The following is a 23,471-nucleotide window of genomic DNA, read 5'->3' as shown; positions in this document are numbered from 1 at the left end:
ATTTATTTTAACATAGTTTAAGTTATCAGTAGAATATAGACTATAAATGTAATTATCAAATGGTCAGTAATATGTTCACACGATATGTTGTGACGGTTAGATTAACCGGGTATCCCTCGCTAATCATCCACCCTCCTTATCCCATTGTGCCACTTGTGCCGCTTCTTGACATGGGTTTAACGACTTATAAAATTATATAATACACTTTTATATTAATGGTAAGGTACTTTACAATCAGAATTGATTGGCAAGCAGCTGCAGTTATTTCTGTTTAATGCGGTACTGATTGCCATTGATTAATGTTTTTAATAAAAAGCAACCTATCTACAATGAACAGAGAGAGAGAGTTAGATACAGAATATGATGGGGAAGCAATGTAAAAAAGCGCACCAAGTCTCTCGTCAGAGGAAGTTGAAGTTTTGCTGGACCTTGCCACCAGGTCAGAGATCACACTCCTATGGTCCACTATAACCTGCACGTTTATGGCCGCATATCCCTTTCGCGATAAGTAGCCTACACCTGATCAATCACTGATGAATTGGCGATAGGGATGAGTGTGCCATCCACCAGGATGTAATCCCCGGCATGGCGCAGAAGGGCGTTGGTGACAGTGTGGACGCACCTCCACACAGAGGTCTTGATTAGGCCGTAGCCCTCTCCCACGACCTCGATGAATCTCTATGTAGCAAAAAACAAAACAAAAAGCGCAGCGCTGCAAGAAGCTGGACTTCAGGGCTTAAAGCAAAATTGCGCCTCGTTAGCCTGGCAAGCGCAGGTCTGAGAAGGTCCAGCAGCTCCATAATGAGCTGTCTTGGGAGGCACATTTTTTTTTATATAGCCACGTCAGGCAAAATGTCAAAAGGGCTTAAGTTTTGCAGAATAAAAAAATTGACATGGACTAAACGGCTCCGCGTCCAGCTCTGTCTTTGATTCAATACAAGGACACGTTGGATCGCTGCCATAGTTGGTCGCTTACTGGACACCACCATGCTTACCCATTTATAGATCTTAGCCATTTAGAGCCAAATTGTTTGCCAGATTTTAATTATCAAAAGTGATTGCCAATTCGCTTTAATTAAATTACGAAAAAGCCTAGGCTAATTACCACCATATTAGTTCTGATACCACATAAAGTCAACTTCATAAATAGGCCTGTATCCATTGCGAACATAATTTATTATGAGTCTTAAAATGTCCATATCATAAAATCATTGTTGAGCCACAATATTGTCAACATACCATGGTTTGCCTTGTACTGAGCTGCGCTGATTTCTAAAGACTGCTTCACAGTGGCGGAGACTAGCGTCTTGAGCTCAAACAACACTAAGAGAGAGCTAACGAATGGTCCAGACCAACCTTACGAAAGTGTGACTTACAGAAGATATACTTAGCGTACGAACGTGTCGGGAATCGTGCCATAAGGTTAAGAGAGAGGTTAAGGAATAGGTTAAGAACTACTTAGCGATAAGAACGTTTTGGGGAACCGGGCCCTGGTCATTTAGTTTTATGGTGAGATGCCTGCATTGATCTTTGAATCTTGTTGCACTAAATTAATGCATCTAGAGTAATCAAACTGAAATCCATCATTAAGAAATTTTGACTTCAGCTAAATATGAGTCTTCTAACAATAATAACGTTTCCCCCAGTGAAAAAGTCCATCCCCTGTTGTCCTCCCATATCAAAACACACACACATATTTGTTTAGAGCAGTTTTGGACTGTTTTTGCTTGTAGATGTTTGCATATTTCTCTTCTGATTCAGAAAAGACACATTTTTCACTGAAGAAAGCAGTATTATGAATAGTGGACTTTACATACTGTACATTAGCAACAATTTGAAGTTAACAAAATCTTGATGATGGCTTTGTTGCATACAAACACATAGCCTTTGGCTTCACCAGATGATAACTGATGGAATGTATAGTAGTGATGTAGATTGCTTGTGGATTATTGTGATGTTTTTATCAACTGTTTGGACTCTCATTCTGACGGCACCCATTCACTGCAGAGGATCCATTGCTCAGCGCAAGTGATGCTATATTTCTCCAAATTTGATGAACAAACAAACTCATCTATACTTTGGATGGCCTGAGGCTGACTTACATTTTCAGCAATTTTATAATTTGTGGTGAACTATTCCTTTAACATGCAAAACAACATACCATCAGATCACATATTTAAAATACTTCACCACATATATGTGCAGAATTCCTGTGACACATTCATATTTAGAATGAGGTGACTTTTGGGGCTAACAAGAAACTAATTATGCATGAACTTGCCAGTATCATAGCAACAAATGGAAGTGCTGGAATCATGGGATGGAATCACCAGGTTCTAGTGTATTCTGAAATAGAAGCTTTATCAGCCTGAATGAGAATGTCACATGCTTAGACTGCACACTCCTCTGCTATGATTAGAAAACAGCAAATGCAATGAAATTTACATGCTAATTTATATTAGAATCATGTTACCCAAACCACACATGACCTTCAAATCAAGCAATCTACATATGCACTGTGACTGTTAGCACACAAACACACACACACACACACACACACATACATATATAGAGGTTAGGATAGAGCCTTTTGTAATGTTCCATATATCTGTGCTATAATGGAATAAACTATCAGTGTTCACGCCTGTATGGGCCATTTCATTTTCTGTTCAAACCAATTTATGCATCTGAATTAAGTCTTAGTAGGAGCAAATGAAAACTAGATATTAAATGTGCACTAGTAGCCTAAACCAGTTATGGTATAATAATGTATCAGTCATATACAATATAAAAGATATTGGATCATCTCAAAATAAAACAATAATTATTAGTGTGTGTGTGTGTGTGTGTGTGTGTGTATATAAATGTATATATATTAAGATACATAAAAATATATTTTTGTTATGATTTAATCCGATTTCTTATTCCTTCAAGATGGGGCAATATTTTTGTTTGTAAAGTATGTACTACATTCTCTCTCTCACACACACACACACACACACAATATTAAAATACAAGTAAAAATATAATTTGAAAAATGTTTACTTCAATAGTTAAATTTGATATATTTTGTTATATTTGATATATTATTGTATAATATATATATATATATTAAGTGTTCAAGAATCTCTCTAGAACCTCTATTGAATTACAATTTTCTATAGTAATTCAAATATAGCTTCATACAATATATAAAATATGTTTCATTTGGCAACTATCAGAAATAAAATGTTGAAGAACTAAAATTAGTAAAAAATAATTGAGTGAAATATTAATATTTGCCTTCGTAGGCACCAATAATACCATAATTTAGATAAAAATGACAGAGTAATGACAGAGTTTAAGCAAAGTAATTAGGGAGGATATTGTTTATTTATCTATTGTAACCTTTAAACAGCTGTTGTTTAACTGTGAAACACACACACACACACACACACACACGTCATATTCCCAAACACTGGCTCACTTTCAAACTGCCATTGTGATTGAGCATCTGAAACAGCCCTCCTGAGGAGTGCTTACAGTCCTGAACACAACACTGAGATCCTCCTCCTCCTCAGCATCAGCCAGGGGGTTAAACACCTGCCTCTGTTTCGCAGGTGCTCCTCTTTAAACCCTACTGAGCTGAATGAGGAACACTGACGGCCGGGAGAAGAAACGCTCTTCACTGTACACCTGCATACTGTAATGCATGACACATAGCCTACTGTAATGTCTCAGTATTGAGCTGCTTAAAGGTCTTTAGATTATTAGCTGCAGGTTTTTGAGCACGTTTCATCCATTGTTCAAAAAGCAAAATTGGAGAGAAACTCAGCATTAAATGTGCAGTGAAAATAGACTTAAAGCATGTGGATTTACTAGAGATGAACTGAAATTTTAAACTTAGTATTGTTTAATTGTGCATCTTCCTTTTAAATCTGAAGAATAAGACCTAGTAACACCCTTACTGTGTATATTTATAAGTCATATATAAGGGAGAAATGTAGCATTTGTACCTCAAAAACTAATATAGAAATAATAAAAACTATAAAAAAAAATACATTCGTGATCATTTAAATAACTAAACCATTTGCACAGATAAAAATAGTAGCATAAATAATAATATGTTACAGAGTTATTATTGTAAACAAAAGGTATTGAACTTCTTTTTTTTTTTTTTTTTACGTAGATAAACTGAAATAAACTACAATTGAAACTACTGAAATTAAAAATACTGCCTTGGCAAATAACTGAAAATTAACAGAAGTACTACAATTGCTCAAATAAATAAATAAAATTATATATATATATATATATATATATATATATATATATATATATATATATATACCAAAAGCCCAAAAGAAAATGACCAAAAATTTAACTACAATGAAAATATAATTAAAACTAAATTATACAAATATCTGTCAAGTGAGAAATGTTGCATTTGTAACATACAAATTAATATAAAATCTAATTAAATGTGTATAATTTAGATAGTTAAATAACCTTTTCTTTACTATATTGACCACATAAATTTGTTACAGTTGTGTTGTGTTGTTGTGTTTATTTGAAACTAAATAAAAAAATAAATAAAAAAAAATAGGTGACTTTTGGTAATTTAAATAAACTAGAATATAAATATTAGATGAAAAATCTTAAACAAATTGCTTTTCAACCAACTGAAATTTATTTAAGTTGAAGTACTAAAATAAAACATAATTAAAGATGTATAAATATTAAAATATATTTTACAGCCATTCACTCTCAAGTGAAAAATATAGAGTTTGTAGCTTAAAAATACAAATAAATTTAATAAAATACATCTGTGATCATTTAGATACCTAAACTACTTTGCATGGATACATACTGTATATGAAATACTAATAATCTGTTACAATTTGTTAATTAAAAATGTTTATCAGTATTTGAAATAAAGCTGAATTAAATTACTGTAAAAATTAGACGAAACATGGAAATGGAAATTAAAAACATTGCCTTGGTAACTAACTGAAATAAATAAGATGAAGTACTGAATACTAAAGTACTAAAATAAACGCTTAATTAAATATATTTAGGGATTTTAATAATAATATAAAAAGGACAAGCACATAACATAATTACTTAAACTTGAACTACAATGAAAATAAAATGAAAACTGAAATTATAAGAATGAAGCCAATGCAAAATATTAATAAATAATGAATTATGAAATTGAATGAAAATGAATGAAAGTGGATGCAAGTTCTAGTCTGGTGCAGTCGAATAAGCTTTCTCTTGAAGAAGACCTTATTTATTAGAAAGAGTGTAATGCAATTTACTCTTCAAAGTGCTGATGCGCTGGAGACGAAACACTGAATTCCACTGGGAAACGCTGGATTTGTTTGATCACATCCTGTTTTAAAAGAAGAAGAAAAAAAAAGTTAAGAGGCTGCTTATTAAAGCAGTGGTGATCTGTATCCGTATGAGGGATGAATTCAGACCAAAGGCCGGTGGGATAATTAAAGGCATGTCTGAACATATGAGCCATATGTCAGACTGTTGTTCTCCTGGGGGAGATGCATTGTGGGAATGAATGTTGACCGCTCAAGCTGCATGTCTAATACGCATGTTCTTATAATAATGCTGCCGACGGTGCTGCTAATTCATTTCAGTGCATTCATTGGTCACTTCTGAAACTCTATAATAGTTATTCTAGAAAAGGGTAAGAGTCAGAGTTGAAAATCTCACTGATAAGAATTAAGAATGAATAAATAAATATTTTTCTTTAAGAGTGTCTATTTTGATTCTGCCCCAAATAATAATATTCAGGGAAAATAAACAGGGCTGCGTTTCCCAAAAGCTTCGTAAACCTAAGAAGTTCGTAAAAACAATCGTACGACTGATCTTAATATTATGGTCTGTTTCCAAAAAGCATCGTAAATTAAGTAGCACTTGAAAATCATCGATAGATCTACGGGTGCTCTGGGGTAACCGTAAATCCCTAAGTGCATCGTAAGAAGACATATTTACTCGGTCACCTGCAGGACAATCAGCAGATTACATCTTTGACTTGATTCAAGTGCAATGTGATTATAATATAAGGATTTGATTGTGCTTTATTGTACACTTTATGACTCGTTTTCTTATTTTTTATTAATTTAAATAATTAAATAATTAAAAAGGGCAGAACAAATAGAAATCCATATCTAAATTAACTGACTGAAAAATATGACTCGCTGAAGCGCACGAAAACCAGCTATGTATTCGACCCACAAAATAACATCTCTCTCTCTCTCTCTCTCTCTCTCTCTCTCTCTATACTGTATATTATATATAATTATGTAAAGTATAATACACAATAATATAATATTGTATTGTATTATAGTTATTATATCCAAGTTGGAACGCAGCATTAGGTTAACGTCAATAAACGATCGTGTACTACAATTAAGAGGGATTCTATAAGGTGACATTTCAGCACTTGAAATACGGATAGCGACTCCTAAGTAGCTCTTAAAGCCCAGCTATGTGCGATTGGTTTAAGTGCATTTTTAGGAAACGATACAATAACTAACAATCGTAAAACTACTTGTAGAAAACGTTCTTTAGCGCTTTGATCAATTGTTATTGGGAAACCCGCCCCAGATCATTTAGGTTTGACAAATAAAATAAAAGGCTGTTTTACTTTAATTTGTTAATTATATTTATTGGAATATTTATCTTTAACATACAGTATATAAGTTATAATGAAAGCCTTAAAAAAATTAAATAAAATTGAGAAATTGAATTTGTTAATAACATAGGATATCTGTTATTAGCTACTAAAATAACATAGAAACAGCCTTCAAGTATTCCTCAGTTTGTCATATATGCAGATGAGATCAACTAATGTTTTTGGAGGGTTGCAGCTGTCAGATATTAGTAGGAAGTTTGTCTTCAGCACATCTGGGGTCACTGGACATCACTGGACATCACCCTGTTTGCTGCTGAACTGGCGGGCAATTCCAGCTGCAGTGCTAAAGCAATTCCCACTTGAGAGTTTCTGGATTAAACTGTCCTCTTGTGCATAGGCTTAGCCTTCCCCTGGCCATGAAGACTTGGGGCAAAAATGTCACTTAATTAGACAAAAATGCCCCTGCACAAATAAATTAAATCTACTACATCTCTTGCTATGTGAAAATGAACAGACAGTGTCGATAGTGGCATCGAATTAAGATCTGCTCATGTTGCAACGCATTTCATTTTAGCCGTTTTTTTTTTACAGTGTTGCGCATTTTAACCAATCACACGCAATTCTGTTGAGCTTAGGAATCCAGTGACCAATCATAGGCGTTCAGTTTTGAGTAAAATGGCACATCATAAACAACAAAGCACAGATGCACGTACAATAAATAAGAGGTTAATTTCACAGTGTATACAGCTTCAGTGACTATAACTATAGTTTTTTTTAGAGTTCTTAAACTCGCAATAGATCAAAATTAGTGATATTGTCACTTCCTATAGATAATGTATTCGATGTTCGAATAACTGTGAAAAGGTAATGTTACATAGCCTTTTTTTTACATTCCAATGTTTTTATTAAATTGTAATCACGTTAAATACAAATTCAGCCCCATTAAACATACTTTATTAGCCTACATGACACCCATGTCTGTTTGTTGGCTATAAAGACGGGTTTATGATGTTTAATACATTTGGCTGCTTTTAGCCTTACCCTTTAGTTGGTTCGCCCTCCGCCTATGCTCTTGTGTATTTGTTTTATGTGGACAATCAGCCTTTTTATGGGACTTTAATAAATTTGTATCATTTTAAAGATGAAATATTCTAGAAATCACAGTTTTGGGACCAAAGTGTCATTCTTTTGGCCTTCATCTGGACAATTTCCTGGCGCAGGATTTCAGTCACGTCAGAGCAGCCCGCCGTCTTACAATCTCAGAGAAAATTAGAGTAATAAGACTCAAAAAAAATATAGGTCTGTCATATTAATTAGAGAAATTAACACCATGTGCCAGATTAACACCGATAACTTCGAGGTATGTGTAAGCGATATCTAATTTTGATCAGAGATCTTTTTCATATATCTAACCTAGGTTTTTTTTTATACTGTGCTTCTATACTGTGCTACTGTGCTTTATACTGTGATATATCTACATTAATTTTGTAATTGTTTTTCAAATACCTCTAGGAAAAGGAAGATTCTTCCACTTCCGTCTGCCAGCCTTGAAGCTGTTGGGAACCAGCAAGCAGTCTCTTCCGCAGGACGACCCAGACTCAGTGATGGTGGACTCGCCCAGGGCCAGTGATGACTCTGTGGCCGTGATGGACGTCCAATCTCCTACCAAGGATGGTTCCAGTCCAGTAGATGCCAACGACACACGGGCGCTCATCAGCTCCAGCCTTCACTCCTCCCTGGTCAGCACGTCCGTACCCCTGGACCACTCATCGCCCAAACAGCCCTGGGACCTGCCCAGTCCGTCTCAAGCACAGTCCACCACCTGCCTGGCCCAGGCCAAATCTAGAGACAGCATGTTCAGCAGGAGACGTGCCTCCTCCGTGCACGACATCGAAGGCCTGAGCACAAACTCCAAACGCATGTTTACAGACAGACACACAAGTGAAGGTGAGGACTATAACTTGTGTTCAGCTTCTTGTATTTTTGTGAGATGTTTGACTGAAATTGGAGAGAAGATTCTGAAGTAATTCAGCATGGCACTATGCCAAAGACATTAGTTTGACATGGACCAAGTAGCACATGTAATGATAAATACATTTTTATTTTTATTTTTACTGGTTCTGAAATATTCAATAACAGGATCTCTGAAGCCAATTTCCTTACCCCGACGTAAACCTTGTCTTTCATAAAAATAAATAATTAAATATAATAATAATTGTCTGTATCACAGTGCATTTAAGCTATGCAGTTGATTAACTCAATTGTCATAATGCGTATTAGTTTTTGCATTGTTTGCACAATTAACAGTAATGTTTAATTTTCCAGTGTAGTGATTTAATTCCTTTTACTGATGATAATCACATCTAACAGCAAGAAATTTTCAATTTAGAGCAATTTTAATGGACCAAATATGAAATTATCCATCGTTGCCACAAAGCAGCATGTGTGCTTTCATTTTTCACAAGAATTCTCTTAATTAAAAGTTTTCTTCAAAGAACTTGGGCACATTTCCTCATTTTCTTTTTCTCATCTATGTACTCCTCAATGTCAGACCATGGACGCGGTTTGAAAGGTAACGCTGTATTCTGTGGGAATGCATAATAACTGTCTCTGGCTGCTTGCTGCATGCTTAAAACTGCACAGTAGCTTCACCATCATTTCCTATTATTGTCTACTTACAGCCAGTTTAATCCGGAACAGAGGTATAAAAAACACAATTCAGTCCAGTTCAACCTGTTAGATGATTTGAGAAAAATTATTATTAAACAATGCAAAAATATATATATATAAATATTAAAATAAAACAAAACTGTGTTTTTATATAAAATGACACTGTAAAAAATAACTGTTCGAAGTTGTAAGTAAAACAAAGAATATGCTGGAGTATGTTTTACAAGAAAATACTAATTTTGCATTTAATCAATTGTGTTATTGCCATTTTTGTAATTACGTGTAAACAAATGGTGTATAATATATTGATAATTTATAATTTTGAGATTTATGATTTGTTAAAAGCAATGATGTGTAATACATACAGGTACAAAAACAAATGTAATGTTTATCAGTGTTATTTTAGTATTAAGATATGTTTTTGTTAAATAAAATTTATTTATTTATTTTTTTTTTTTTATGTTTTAATTTCATTTTCATTTCAAATTATTTAATAAAAATTAGCTAGTAACTTTGCTGTGTTTTTACAATTGTATAATTTTTTTGTAAAATATATATTTTTTGTTTTAGGTTAGTTATTTTAAAACTTTTACTTAAACTGCACATAAATAAGGAAATAGCTGAAATAAAATAATTCTTTATTTCAATTAATGTTTATTTCAAGTTACAAAAATGGATGTTTTAGTTAACTATAACATTAATGTTAGCCCATTAAAATATAATAAGTCTTTGCTTTCTAAATTTGAGGGAGAAGGCGGTCTGTAAATGTAAACATGTTTATTAATACTGATTTTATTATTAATTTATCTTATATGGAAACAGCCTCTTTAGAAGAATGTGTTTTCTGCATGCATTTTCCATAAATACCCCAAGCTTTAACAAATAACAATAGTTGTCAGCTTAAAATAAAGTTTGACACCCCTGTTGTAATTAGAATCTAAACTGATTAAATCAAGATACCTAAAAAAATCTGATAAAAGCTGTTATCTTTCCTCAAAAGTGCATTCAGGCTACAGATCAGAGCATCATCAAAGTGCCCAGGACATCATGCCGTTTCGTGATTATCAATTTTCAGCCTGATTTCTCCTCTCAGCTGTTATTGATGTCTTGATTAGATCATGCAGAACATTTGCTGCTATTTCAGTAAAGCTCTAGTCTGGACTGTCCTGCATTGAGATGGATTAGAACGGCTCGGCTGTGATTCAGACTTGTACAGGCAGTTCCTCTTCACATCTCATTGAACGGGACTGATGCATCGGGACAGCAGATCAATGCTACATGCTGAATGACTTCCATCAGCTGTTAACCAGCACAGACTCTTTAAGTTTTGCAGGACTTTTATCTAATCAGAGTTTGATTTAAAGCTGTATGCCAAGACAGACCGTGCATCACAGTTATTTATCATCCTTCTTTTACATTGCACATGATTTTAATGGATTGCTAATGGATGCTTACAGAACTGCATATGTTTGCTTCAAGCATGGATGATGTTGTTTATGGCAAGCCTGAAATGTAATAACAATCCTATTTCTTTCAGTAAAATCAAACATCTGCAGTTTAGATGATGGTATTTTAATTAAACTGTAACACATTCAAATGGTTCATTATGCTGAGAAAACAAAATGTATTCAAATATTCAAGGCAAGATCATGGCAGGGTGATTTAAATAATTTTCTGAGAAATGACTTAAATATTTAAGTTTTTAAATTGAACATAAAAAGAACATTTAGATGTATTTTAATGAAAATATTTTAAATATTATTTTCTTGTAATAATATTTTTATATTATTTTTTAAATATTTATTTAATTTTGCAAACAATATGTATTCAAATATTATAAGGCAAGATCATGGCAGGGTGATGTAAATAATTTTTTAACTATATTTTCTTGAAGTATTTTCCCTGAAATGACTTAATTTTTAAGTTTTTTAATTGATTTTTTTTTATGTATTTTAATGTAAATGTATTATTAATTTTAAAATAATTATTTAATTTTGCAATTAATATGTATTCAAATAATCAAAGCAAGATCAAATCTGGTGATATAACTAATATATTATACATTTTTGATTATATTCTTCTTATGATATTTAAGTAATTTAGTTTTTTTAATTGAACAATTTAATTACTTATTTTACATTTTAAATGCATTGCATTTAAAAATTGCATTTTTAATATAAATATTTTATTTAATATATTTAATATATTTATTTAATATATATTTAATAATATATTTTTATTAAAATAATGTAATAATAATGATGATGATTGATTAATATTTAAATTGTATTGTTCTAAAATAATGAAATAAAGGCTATACATACAGCATATAATTTTTTTAAAAAACATTTAAAAATATATAATGTTGCTAAATCACCCAGCCTTGTGCTAGACGAACAAGAATAAATAAAACATTTAGAGGCTCTTCTTTACTCTTTACCTTCAGGTCCGTTTAACCATCTGAAGTCCAGTCTGCTGGGATCCACCTCAGACTCCAACCTGAACAAATACAGCACTATCAACAAGATCCCACTCATCGCACTCAACTTCTCTGAATCCAACGATAAGAAAGTGCCTTCCCCTCCGTCCTCGGAGAAAACCATCATAGCACCAAAGGTCAAGGACAGAACGCACAACGTCACAGAGAAGGTCACACAGGTAAGACCGTTTGAAGTCAACATGCATGCAAAACTCACTATATTAGATTAAAAAAAAACATATTTAGTTTCATTATACACACTTCTGGTCTCACTGTGACCGATTACTCCAAAGAAAAGAATACTAAGATTGCATTTTTTATTAAAAATACAGTAAAAACTGTTATTACAATTTAAAATAGATGTTTTCTTTTTTAATAAATTATAAAATGATATTTATTTATTTGATCAAAACTGTATTTTAAGCATCATAACTCCAGTCTTCAGTGTCACATGATCTTCAGAAATCATTCTAATATGCTGATTTGCTGCTCAAGAAACATTTCTGATTAGTATCAATGTTTAAAACACTTGTGCTGCTTCATATTTTTTCGGAAATGGTGATACATTATTTTCAGGATTCTTCAAAAGAACAGCATTTATTTGAAATTGAGAAAATCGAAACATTATAAATGTCTTTACTGTCACTCTGTGACAAAAAAAAAAAATCGTAAATTTTTTATTTAATAACTGCACGTTTATACATTTACGTCAGTTGCTGGTTTATTATAGTTAACTAAAATTAAAACCATAAATAAAATAGTACTTGAATTAAAACAAACATTGACATTTAACAAATTTAAACTTAAACTTGAACCAGTATAAAAATGAGAACAGATAACCTTAAAATAAAAACAATTTCATACATTATGCTTAATATGTGTGGAAACTGTGAATAGATAGTTTCGAAAGAACAACATTTACTTGAAATAGAAATCTTTTGACACATTATAACTCTCTTTACTGTCACTTTTGATCAACTGAATACATCCTTGATTTAAAAAATAATAATAAAATAAAATATTTTTCAATCAATTTAATGCATCCTGGCTAAATTAAGTGAATACATTTTTAAAATGTAATTAATAAAATCTACTGTAGCTGACTCCAAACATTTTGGAGAGTAGCGTATTTATTAACATCACTAGCATTTCTATTGCTCTGTCCACCGTGTTCCATGCATTTACTTTTAGATTTATCCTTGAAAAACACATGCATGCATTGCTGACAGAAAGTAGTGTCTCCTTTAGAAACATGCCTTTAAATGCTGTCTATTTAGGTGGCTTGCTAGTCTTTGGAACAGAGCTAGTGTGCAAACACACATCTAGCTTCATGGATTAAAGGAGAAAATTCAATTTACACTCGAGTCTCTCACACAGAAACTGCCGCAGTGCTACTGAATTGTGTTCTGGCAATATTTGGAGATCCATTTCCCAGAGGTGGTAGAAAATCCATCTTCACGCTCGGATGCTCTTTTGATGCATTTCTGTGTCAGAAAAAGACGCTAAATATGGTTGAGGTAAGAAAGGAGATCGTAGAGAGGATGTGACACGCAGACTCTGAATAATTACTGCTGCTTGCCCTGTATTCTTGCTCTCATCTTAATATCCCTGAGGTTAAGTAGTATCATCATTAGCATTTATTTGCATACACTTGTCTGTTAGCATTATTTAATCTTGGCTATATTGTGGAATTATGCAGGAGAATTTGTTACAGCTTGTTTGTGTTCGTCCTCAAGACTATTGGATTTCTAATCGAATCAGGAAGCATTTGACGCGTGCAGTGTTTCAAACACATTACACTCGCGACACATCGATTAACTCAAACTCCACGGAGGAGAAATAGAGCAGAAGCACATCCTCACCTGAGGGTCTTACTGAGAAACATGAGGGAAAAATACAGATTTTACTCTGTTAAATCAATATGAAACGAGTCTTTAATATCTATCTGTTAGCATTCACATTCATTCATTTCACGCTTTTAAGAGCCCTTTGAAAATAGTGGAATAAGTACATATAGTATATTATAACAAATTATTTGTGATTTATACACTACCATTCAAAAGTCCACTATGTTTCTTCTAATCGTTTTATTCAGCTAGGACACATTCAACTGATCGAAAGTGACAGTGAAGACATAAATAATGTTACAGAAGATTTCTATTTCAAATAAACGCTGTTCTTTTGAACTTTTATTCAGCAAAGATTCCTGAAAAATAAAACGTCTTGCAGTTTCCACAAAAAGAAAAAAATTAACCAGTACAACTGTTTTCAACTGATAAATATATTATTGTTTCTTGAGCAGCATATCAGCATATTTCTGAAGGATCGTTTGACTGGAGTAATGATGCTGAAAATTCAACTTTGCATCACTGGAATAAATCCCATTTTAACATGACTTCAAAAAGAAAACAGCTATTTTAAGTTGTAATAACATTTCACAATATGACAGTTGTTTGTTGTATTTTAATTGTATTTTCTTAAATAAATGCAGTCTTGGAGACTCAAAAATTGTCAAATTGTATGTGCATTTCATGCTTGGAGCTTAACAGCATGCTAATGTCAAAATCAAATGATACATTTGCATGCTGTGCTACTTGGCCAGCTGCCTTTAAATCAGTCACTTATTAGGTGCCCTTTCAGTTAGGATGCTGTGATGTAGGGTAGTCGCCTACGTGGGCAGTGCTTGAATGTTAGAGACTCCTCTAAATGTCCTTCAGTGAAAGTCAAAGTAACACACAGTTCTGGGTCAGACCTTGTATCATCGGGTCTGTCTTTTGAGCAGCCGTGACAGAAGTCGATGACACGAGTCCTCGCTTCGGAGTCGTCCAACTCGTTCACTGCGGTCAATTGATTTGTAACGTCTGAGCGATTCTCACATTACCTTCCTGGACATCTAAGAGCCTGCGAGAGAAAAAGATACATAATTCGTCACTTTCTTAGAAGAGAAAGAGTTAGAATAATCGACTGGGGCAACTTATTACTGCTGCCGCCATCATGATTTCTAATGAAGTATTTATTAGAAATAGACGCCTCATTTGCTGACTGTCAAAGGTTGTTAAATCCTGCAGAAAGGTGTGTGTGTGTGTGTGTTCATTCAGAGCTCGATTACACATACACAATGCTGGATTACAGACTATTATCATCCTAATGCTTTTACTTCTGCTGTTCTATGGCTTTGCAAAATAGTGAAATGAATCCGTGTTTGAGTCGTTTGTAGTGGAAAGGAAAGCCGCGTGTTGTTGCTTATCGTGCAGATCTTTCTTTTCATGCTATTCAAGCTCTGAGAGTTGCGGACAATATTTGCTGTATGAAATCCAATACTTGATTTTTTTAGATATTTTGAGTTGCTGGTTCCAAAAATAGTGCCTGTTTTACACAAGCAAGTCAGTTTCTCACAAAATGTGATGCATTTCATAACATTTTTGCTTTCACAAGCCATTCGTAGGGTGAAGAAGTCTTGTATTCTCCCTTAATCAGCAGAAAAACTGCCACAGTAACATGATTCTGATGTTTTCCTATGAGTCAGGTTTTTTGTAATTTAAAAAATCTTGATTCTTATGTAATCTTTTGTAATAATTCCTATGTAACTTATCAAAACTTGAACAAAACTGCATAAGATAAAAGAAAATACGACACAAACTATATTAAATAAAAGTATGTTTTGTTGGTGTGAGAATCAAAATGTAGATTCTGAACTCTCTGTTTCATGAATTGCATAAAGGCAAAGGACACCCAGTTACATGAATAGCATATTTCATAAAGTATGTTCAGAATGTTAAAAACAAGATTTTGTGAAGTATTGTGCAGCATTTTGTCCTTGAGCAGAGTGCTCTGATAACTTCAGAAACAACCTGAGAAACATGACAACTAGACTTTATCATCCAAAAAGCTGTATGTAATGTGAGTGTTTCTGACAGCAGAGAGGGCTGGTACTGTGCAACTATAGAGAAATAAAGGAATATTTATGCCATGCTCTGAGGCTCCCTGACATGCTACGCTGATCAAATGTGAAGAACTCCGTTGTGCTGGTACTTTCCATGAAATATTGCATCAGGCAGAAAAAGAAATAAATGACAACTGTGGGGAAATATGTGTGGCACAGTGAAACTGTCACATACTGCATTATGATGATGGGCCTGTGGATATGTGACTGACAGCTGTCAACCAATGCAATATAAACTATTATTAGGAGAGATTTGTAATAAGCCAGCTATGTTTGGACCTCAGTTTGAAAATGCACAATTCAGCATTTTATTTTATTATTTTTAAAACAGCATCAATTTCAGATTTTTATTTTTACCACCAACAGTACCCTGCTTACTGAAACCAAACTGAAGAATTACAGCACTTTTATATTTATGTAGTACTATTTAAATTGTATATTTTTTTTTACATAGGAAATGTTGGAATGAATGACTGAATGACTGAATGAATGCCTGAATGAATGAATGACTGAATGACTGAATGAATGACTGAATGAATGAATGACTGAATGACTGAATGACTGAATGAATGAATGAATGAATGAATGAATGAATGAATGAATGAATGACTGAATGACTGAATTAATGACTGAATGACTGCATGACTGAATGAATGACTGAATGACTGAATGATTGAATGAATGACTGAATGAATGACTGAATGAATGAATGAATGAATGAATGAATGAATGACTGAATTAATGACTGAATGACTGCATGACTGAATGACTGAATGAATGAATGAATGAATGACTGAATGAATGACTGAATGACTGAATTAATGACTGAATGAATGACTGAATGAATGAATGAATGAATGACTGAATGACTGAATGACTGCATGAATGAATGAATAACTGAATGAATTACTGAATGACTGCATGACTGAATGACTGAATGAATGAATGCCTGAATGACTGAATGACTGAATGAATGACTGAATGAATGACTGAATGACTGAATGAATGACTGAATGAATTACTGAATTACTGAATGACTGAATGACTGAATGAATGACTGGATGACTGAATGACTGAATGACTGAATGAATGACTGAATGAATGAATGCCTGAATGAATGACTGAATGAATGACTGACTGAATGAATGACTGAAAGATTGACTGGATGACTGAATGAATGAATGCCTGAATGAATGAATGACTGAATGAATGACTGAATGAATGACTGAATGACTGAATGACTGAATGAATGACTGAATGAATGACTGAATGAATTACTGAATTACTGAATGACTGAATGACTGAATGAATGACTGGATGACTGAATGACTGAATGACTGAATGACTGAATGATTGACTGGATGACTGAATGAATGAATGCCTGAATGAATGACTGAATGAATGACTGACTGAATGAATGACTGAACGATTGACTGGATGACTGAATGAATGAATGCCTGAATGAATGAATGAATGAATGAATGACTGAATGAATGACTGACTGAATGAATGACTGAATGATTGACTGGATGACTGAATGAATGAATGCCTGAATGAATGACTGAATGAATGACTGAACGATTGACTGGATGACTGAATGAATGAATGCCTGAATGAATGAATGACTGAATGAATGACTGAATGAATGACTGAATGACTGAATGACTGAATGAATGACTGAATGACTGAATGAATGACTGAATGAATTACTGAATTACTGAATGACTGAATGAATGACTGGATGACTGAATGACTGAATGAATGACTGAATGAATGAATGCCTGAATGAATGACTGAATTAATGACTGAATGAATGAATGCCTGAATGAATGAATGACTGAATGAATGAATGAATGAATGAATGAATGAATGAATGATTGACTGAATGACTGAATGAATGACTGAATGAATGAATGAATGACTGATTGAATGAATGAATGATTGACTGAATGACTGAATGAATGAATGAATGAATGACTGAATGACTGAATGAATGACTGAATGACTGAATGAATGACTGAATGAATTACTGAATTACTGAATGACTGAATGAATGACTGGATGACTGAATGACTGAATGAATGACTGAATGAATGAATGCCTGAATGAATGACTGAATTAATGACTGAATGAATGAATGCCTGAATGAATGAATGACTGAATGAATGAATGAATGAATGAATGATTGACTGAATGACTGAATGAATGACTGAATGAATGAATGAATGACTGATTGAATGAATGAATGATTGACTGAATGACTGAATGAATGAATGAATGAATGACTGAATGACTGAATGAATGACTGAATGACTGACTGAATGAATGACTGATTGACTGAATGAATGCATGAATGAATGAAAGACTGCATGACTGAATGAATGAATGAATGATTGCATGACTGAATGAATGACTGCATTACTGAATGACTGACTGTAAGACTTTATGAATGACTGAATTAATGACTATATGAATGACTGACTGAATGAATGAATGACTGAATGACTAAATGATTACAGTGAAAATTAAACATTGCACATCTTTATCTGTTAAACTGTCAAATAAAACAAATAATAAACTATAGCAAATTATACATTACCTCTTTCTATTATTATTATAACTGTAAAAAGAAAGAAATAAACCCTTAAAAATCCTACATTTTAAACTTAATCTGTTAAAACTGTAAAAATAAACAATAAACTGTTTAAAATTATACATTACTCAACTTTGTTATTATTAGTATACAATAATAATAATAATAATTGTGCACATGTGAAAATAGTTTATCATCTAATGCAGATAGAATAGAGTTTATAATAATAAAACTAAATATGAATCATGCATATTTTACTAATAAAAATAAAGTAATTGTTCTAAAAAAACTTCACGTCATCTACATTAGATGCTCAATTGATTCTCCTCTAGTTTGGCACGTGTTTTATTTTTTCAGACGGTTTCTACCAGGACAGACCTGTGATCATGCACCATGCAACACTCACGTTTGTCCCCTTCTTCTCCCATTCCAGGTGTTGTCGCTGGGCGCCGATGTGCTTCCAGAATACAAGCTCCAGACGCCACGCATGGATAAGTTCACCATCCTGCACTACAGCCCGTTCAAAGCGGTGTGGGACTGGCTTATCCTCCTGCTGGTGATTTACACAGCCATTCTCACCCCATACTCTGCTGCTTTCCTGCTCAACGACAGCGAGGAGCATAAGAGACGGGAATGTGGCTATTCCTGCAGCCCACTGAACCTCGTGGACTTAATGGTGGACATCATGTTCATCATCGACATCCTCATAAACTTTCGCACCACCTACGTGAACTTGAACGAGGAGGTGGTGAGCCATCCAGGGAAGATCGCCATCCATTACTTCAAGGGCTGGTTCCTTATAGACATGGTGGCGGCCATTCCCTTCGACCTGCTCATATTTGGATCAGGATCAGATGATGTAAGTAACGCCAGAACTTAATCTGTTTCCTTCTGTACTTGGCTGCCAGTCTAAACTAGGGATCTCAAACTCAAATTACCACTTGCGAGGTGGTGTTCTCCTTAGTTGGCACAATTATGGGGTTATTGCACACATGCATCCAAATTTTGCAATGGATATGAGCAAGCAGGCTTGCATTGTTTTGTCAATGAGACTGTAATTATACTTGCATTTGTGGCTTAATCCAAAAGTTTGGGGTTGGTAAGATTTTTTGTTATTGTTTTTGAAAAAAGTATCAAGGCTGCATTTATTTGATTAAGAATACAGTAAAAAAAACTGTAATATTGTGGACAATTATTACAATTAAAAAAAGCTGTTTTCTATTCAAATATATTTTTTAATGTAATTTATGTCAGTGATGCAAAGCTGAATTTTCAGCATCATTACTCCAGTTTTCAGTGTCACATGATCTTAAGGAAATCATTCCAATATGCTGATTTGCTACTAAGGAAACATTTCGGATTATGATCAATGTTGAAAACAGTTATGCTGCTCAGTATTTCTGTGTACACCTTGATAAATTGATTTCAGTAATCTTAGAATGTTCAAAAGAACAATATTTATTTGAAATAAATCTAAATCTTGAAATAAATACAAATCTTTTATAAATGTATTTACCTTTACTTGTGATTCATCCTTGATAAACAAAAGTATTAATTTCTTAAAAAACGAATCTTTCCAAACTCTTAAATGGCAGTACTTGCATTTGGGAGATGCTTTTATCCAAAACAACTCACAATGCATTTAAAATACAGTATCTGGAATTGTATCATTATGCATGTTCACTAGAAATCAACAAGTTACAGTTAGCATCAGATGAGCCATATAAACATTTGGAAATGAAGTAACTACAACTTAGGTTATATGTTAAGAAAGCAACTAACAACATAAAAAATAAAAATAAAAGATTTGTGGGCCATATTTAGGGATAAACATTCAAAGGAATAGTTTAGCTAAAAATGAAAATTTGGTAAAATTTACTCAACCCCAGGCCATCCAATATGTACATGAGTTTGTTTCTTTATGGGAACAGATTTGCAGAAATGTAGCATTGTATCACTTGCTCAGCAATGGATGCTCTGCAGTGAATGGGTGCCGTCAGAACGAGAGTCCAAACCTCTTATAAAAACATCACAATAATCCACACCACTCCAGTCCAACAGTTAACATCTTGTAATGTGAAAAGTTGTGTGTTAGTAAGAAACAAATCCATCATTAAGGTATTTTAACATTAAAGTGTCACTTCTAGCCAAAATACGAGTCCATAATACATAATAATGCTTCCTCCAGTGAAAAAGTCCATCCCTGTTGTTTCTCACATGAAAATCCAGCCGGTTTGGACTGTTTTCACTTGTAAACCATGCTTGATCTGTTCATATTTCTCTCCTGATTCAAACAAAACATCTTTTCACTGAAGGAAGCAATATCATGGATAGAGGACTCGTATTTTAGTCAGAAGTAATGACTTAAAGTTACAGTGTCTCAATGTATGTTATAAACATGCAGCTTTTGGCTTTACCAGATGTTAATTGATGGACTGGAGTGCTGTGGTTAATTGTGATGTTTTTATCAGCTGTTTGGACTCTCATTCTGACGGCACCCATTCACTGCAGAGCATCCACTGGTGAGCAAGTGATGGAATGCTTAATTTCTCCAAATCTGTTCATCTACTGTACATCCTGAATGGCCTGGGAGTAAATCTTCAGCAACTTTTCATTTTGAATGAGCTAGTCCTTTAACACCTGTGGGTCTTCATAAAACCTATTTATTTGAGACCTATTTATTTAGCAATTTATTATTTGTTTGTGCCGTGTCCATTATACAGATCAGATCTAGCACTATGCAGAGGACAGAAAAGGAATTAGGGATTACAGTATCAGAATATACTGTATGTTTTTTTTGAATGGCTTTAATTTCTGAATCCATTTATTTGGATTAACAGCTTAACAGAGTCAATGATTACGATGAGAGAGAGAGGAAAGAGAAAACTGATGTTTGAACAGTTTACAGGCTTTTACTATCCCTGGCACGCCGGTTGGCTCCTCTCCTCTCTTGTTTGTGTGGGCACGTCTGTCAGTGGCCTATCATGAGCTCTTGGTACATTGGAGCATATGGTTTCACTGCTTTGTGGTCTGTTCCAGTGACAGCTACACTGTCAGAGCCATTTACAACCTAAGAACAAAAAAAAAAAAAAAACACACAATGGCTTTTAAAATATTAAAGAATTATAGATTAAGTCCTACTGGAAATGTCAGCATGTCATTATTTGATGGCATGCAGTGTATATTTTTAGACTGTGGAGGGGTTTTGCTGCTTGGTTTTATATAAGTATATTGCTTTTGTTCAGGGTATGTTTTCCCAGAGGTTTCACATTCACTGTTTTGTCTGAAAAGTGTTGTAGAGCTCCAGCCATCACCCCGTTAACAAAGCTCACGCTCTCTGCATCTGCACTTGTTTTTACTGCAGGCGTTCACACATCTGTCTCTGGTCACAACTAGAGCTGTGAGAAAGAGCTAAAAACAAAAACTTGATATTTATGTAGATTTGCTCTGAAATGTATGAAAAGTGTGATTTCTTTGCAGTCAGAGGAATTATAATTTATCATTTTTAAAAAACAAAACATTCAGTGTAGTAGATTTAAAATGTTTAATAAAGATAAAACAGCTGACTTCAGCACATCTGGGGCCACTGGACATCACAGTTTCACTGCTGTGATCTTGGTCCGCTCTCTTCCATAGTTGGGTGACTGTAGTGGATTTCTTAGCCTTAACTTTGTCCCAACTTTCCAGAGATTTTCAGTTGGGTTTAGATCAGGACTCAGGGCTACTCATTTAATTATTTCAGTGTTATTGGCTTCGAGGAACTGATTTACTAGTTTTGCAGTGTGAAGGGGACATTGTCTTACATAAAAAATTTCAGGCTGATTGGGTGAAGCTTGCAGGGAAGGAACCACTCAATGCTGAAAGAGCTTCTGATAAACATGTATCTGTATAAGAGAACTAAACACCCCCCAAACCATTCACTGACTTCTTCACACTCTCTGGGTTCAGTCTTAACCCAGTTTGGGGGACTTAATGTCCATGTAAATCTGCAGTATTTGAGAAATTACCAGCTTCTCTTACAAAGTGGCTGTGAACATTTTTCAATTGTAATGCAAATAAATCACTGATTAAAATGAATTAGAACTGAATCACACATTGAAACCAAACTCACCAGCTCGTCTCATGTATTTGATTTCTCACATTCAATAATTGGAATTTAAATGAATTTCAGTTTGGTTAAGTTGTGGTTCCTTATATTGAAAATAACTGACAGAACCGATGCAGACCAAACACAAGATTGGGTTCAGTAAGCAATATATATATACTGTATATATATATATATATATATATATATATATATATATATATATATATATATATATATATATATATATATATATATATATATATACTGTATATATTATTATTATTTATTTTTTTATTTTTTTGAAGGACGACTCTTATGCTCACCAATTTAAAGTCATTTTTTTATGTTAATATTTTGTAAAAAAAAAAAAAAAAATCCTGTGATCAAAACTTTTTAAAAAAATTTTCAGCATCATTACTCCAGTCTTCAGTGTCACATGATCTTCAGAAATCATTCAAATTTGCTGATTTGCTGCTCAAGTAACATTTCTGATCATTAATGTTGAAAACAATTTAATTCATCCTTGCTAAATAAAAGTAATATCTTAAAGGGGGGGTGAAATGCTCGTTTTCACTCAATATCCTGTTAATCTTGAGTACCTATAGAGTAGTACTGCATCCTTCATAACTCCAAAAAGTCTTTAGTTTTATTATATTCATAAGAGAAAGATAGTCTGTACCGATTTTTCCCGGAAAAACACGACCGGCTGGAGGCGTGACGTGTGGGCGGAGCTAAAGAATCACGAGCGCCAGTAGGCTTTTGCGTTGAGAGCGTTTGGAAGTTGTGACATTACCATGAGGAAAAAAACATCATCCAAAACAAACCATGGCTAACAGTCAGATCCAGCCGTTTATTTATGATCCAGAATCAGATCCCGAGGCTGAAACTGAACGAGAGCAGCAGCAGCAACGACTCGCTCCGAGCAGGGCTCGAACCCGGGTCTCCGGCATGGGAGGGGACACACTAACAAGGAGGCAGAGATATTTGAAGCAGTTTTACTCACCGCCTGCGGTTCCAACCCACGATCGTGACCCTTTTTCGTTGGGATTGCATCATCCTTAAGAA

The 23,471-nt window shown here is 33.8% G+C and overlaps 1 protein-coding gene across 2 annotated transcripts in view; it reads left to right on the top strand.

Annotated features, from left to right (window-relative positions):
- The window catches only part of kcnh7 (potassium voltage-gated channel subfamily H member 7), an 85,774-nt gene that overhangs the window by 32,149 nt on the left and 30,154 nt on the right, over positions 1-23,471 (top strand). The window contains exons 4-7 of one of the 2 annotated variants that reach the window (XM_026217419.1): positions 8,147-8,581; positions 9,186-9,206; positions 11,751-11,962; positions 18,753-19,178. In XM_026217419.1, coding sequence (XP_026073204.1) covers positions 8,147-8,581; positions 9,186-9,206; positions 11,751-11,962; positions 18,753-19,178 — 1,094 coding nt within the window. The remainder of the gene's footprint in view (positions 1-8,146; positions 8,582-9,185; positions 9,207-11,750; positions 11,963-18,752; positions 19,179-23,471) is intronic. The other variant, XM_026217420.1, reaches the window with a different exon arrangement.

Source organism: Carassius auratus, chromosome 34 (assembly GCF_003368295.1).
Source record: "Carassius auratus strain Wakin chromosome 34, ASM336829v1, whole genome shotgun sequence".
In the NCBI taxonomy this organism is placed as follows: Eukaryota; Metazoa; Chordata; class Actinopteri; order Cypriniformes; family Cyprinidae; genus Carassius; species Carassius auratus.
The sequence above is the reverse complement of the archived record's forward strand: the minus strand, read 5'-3'. Positions and strand labels throughout refer to the sequence as shown.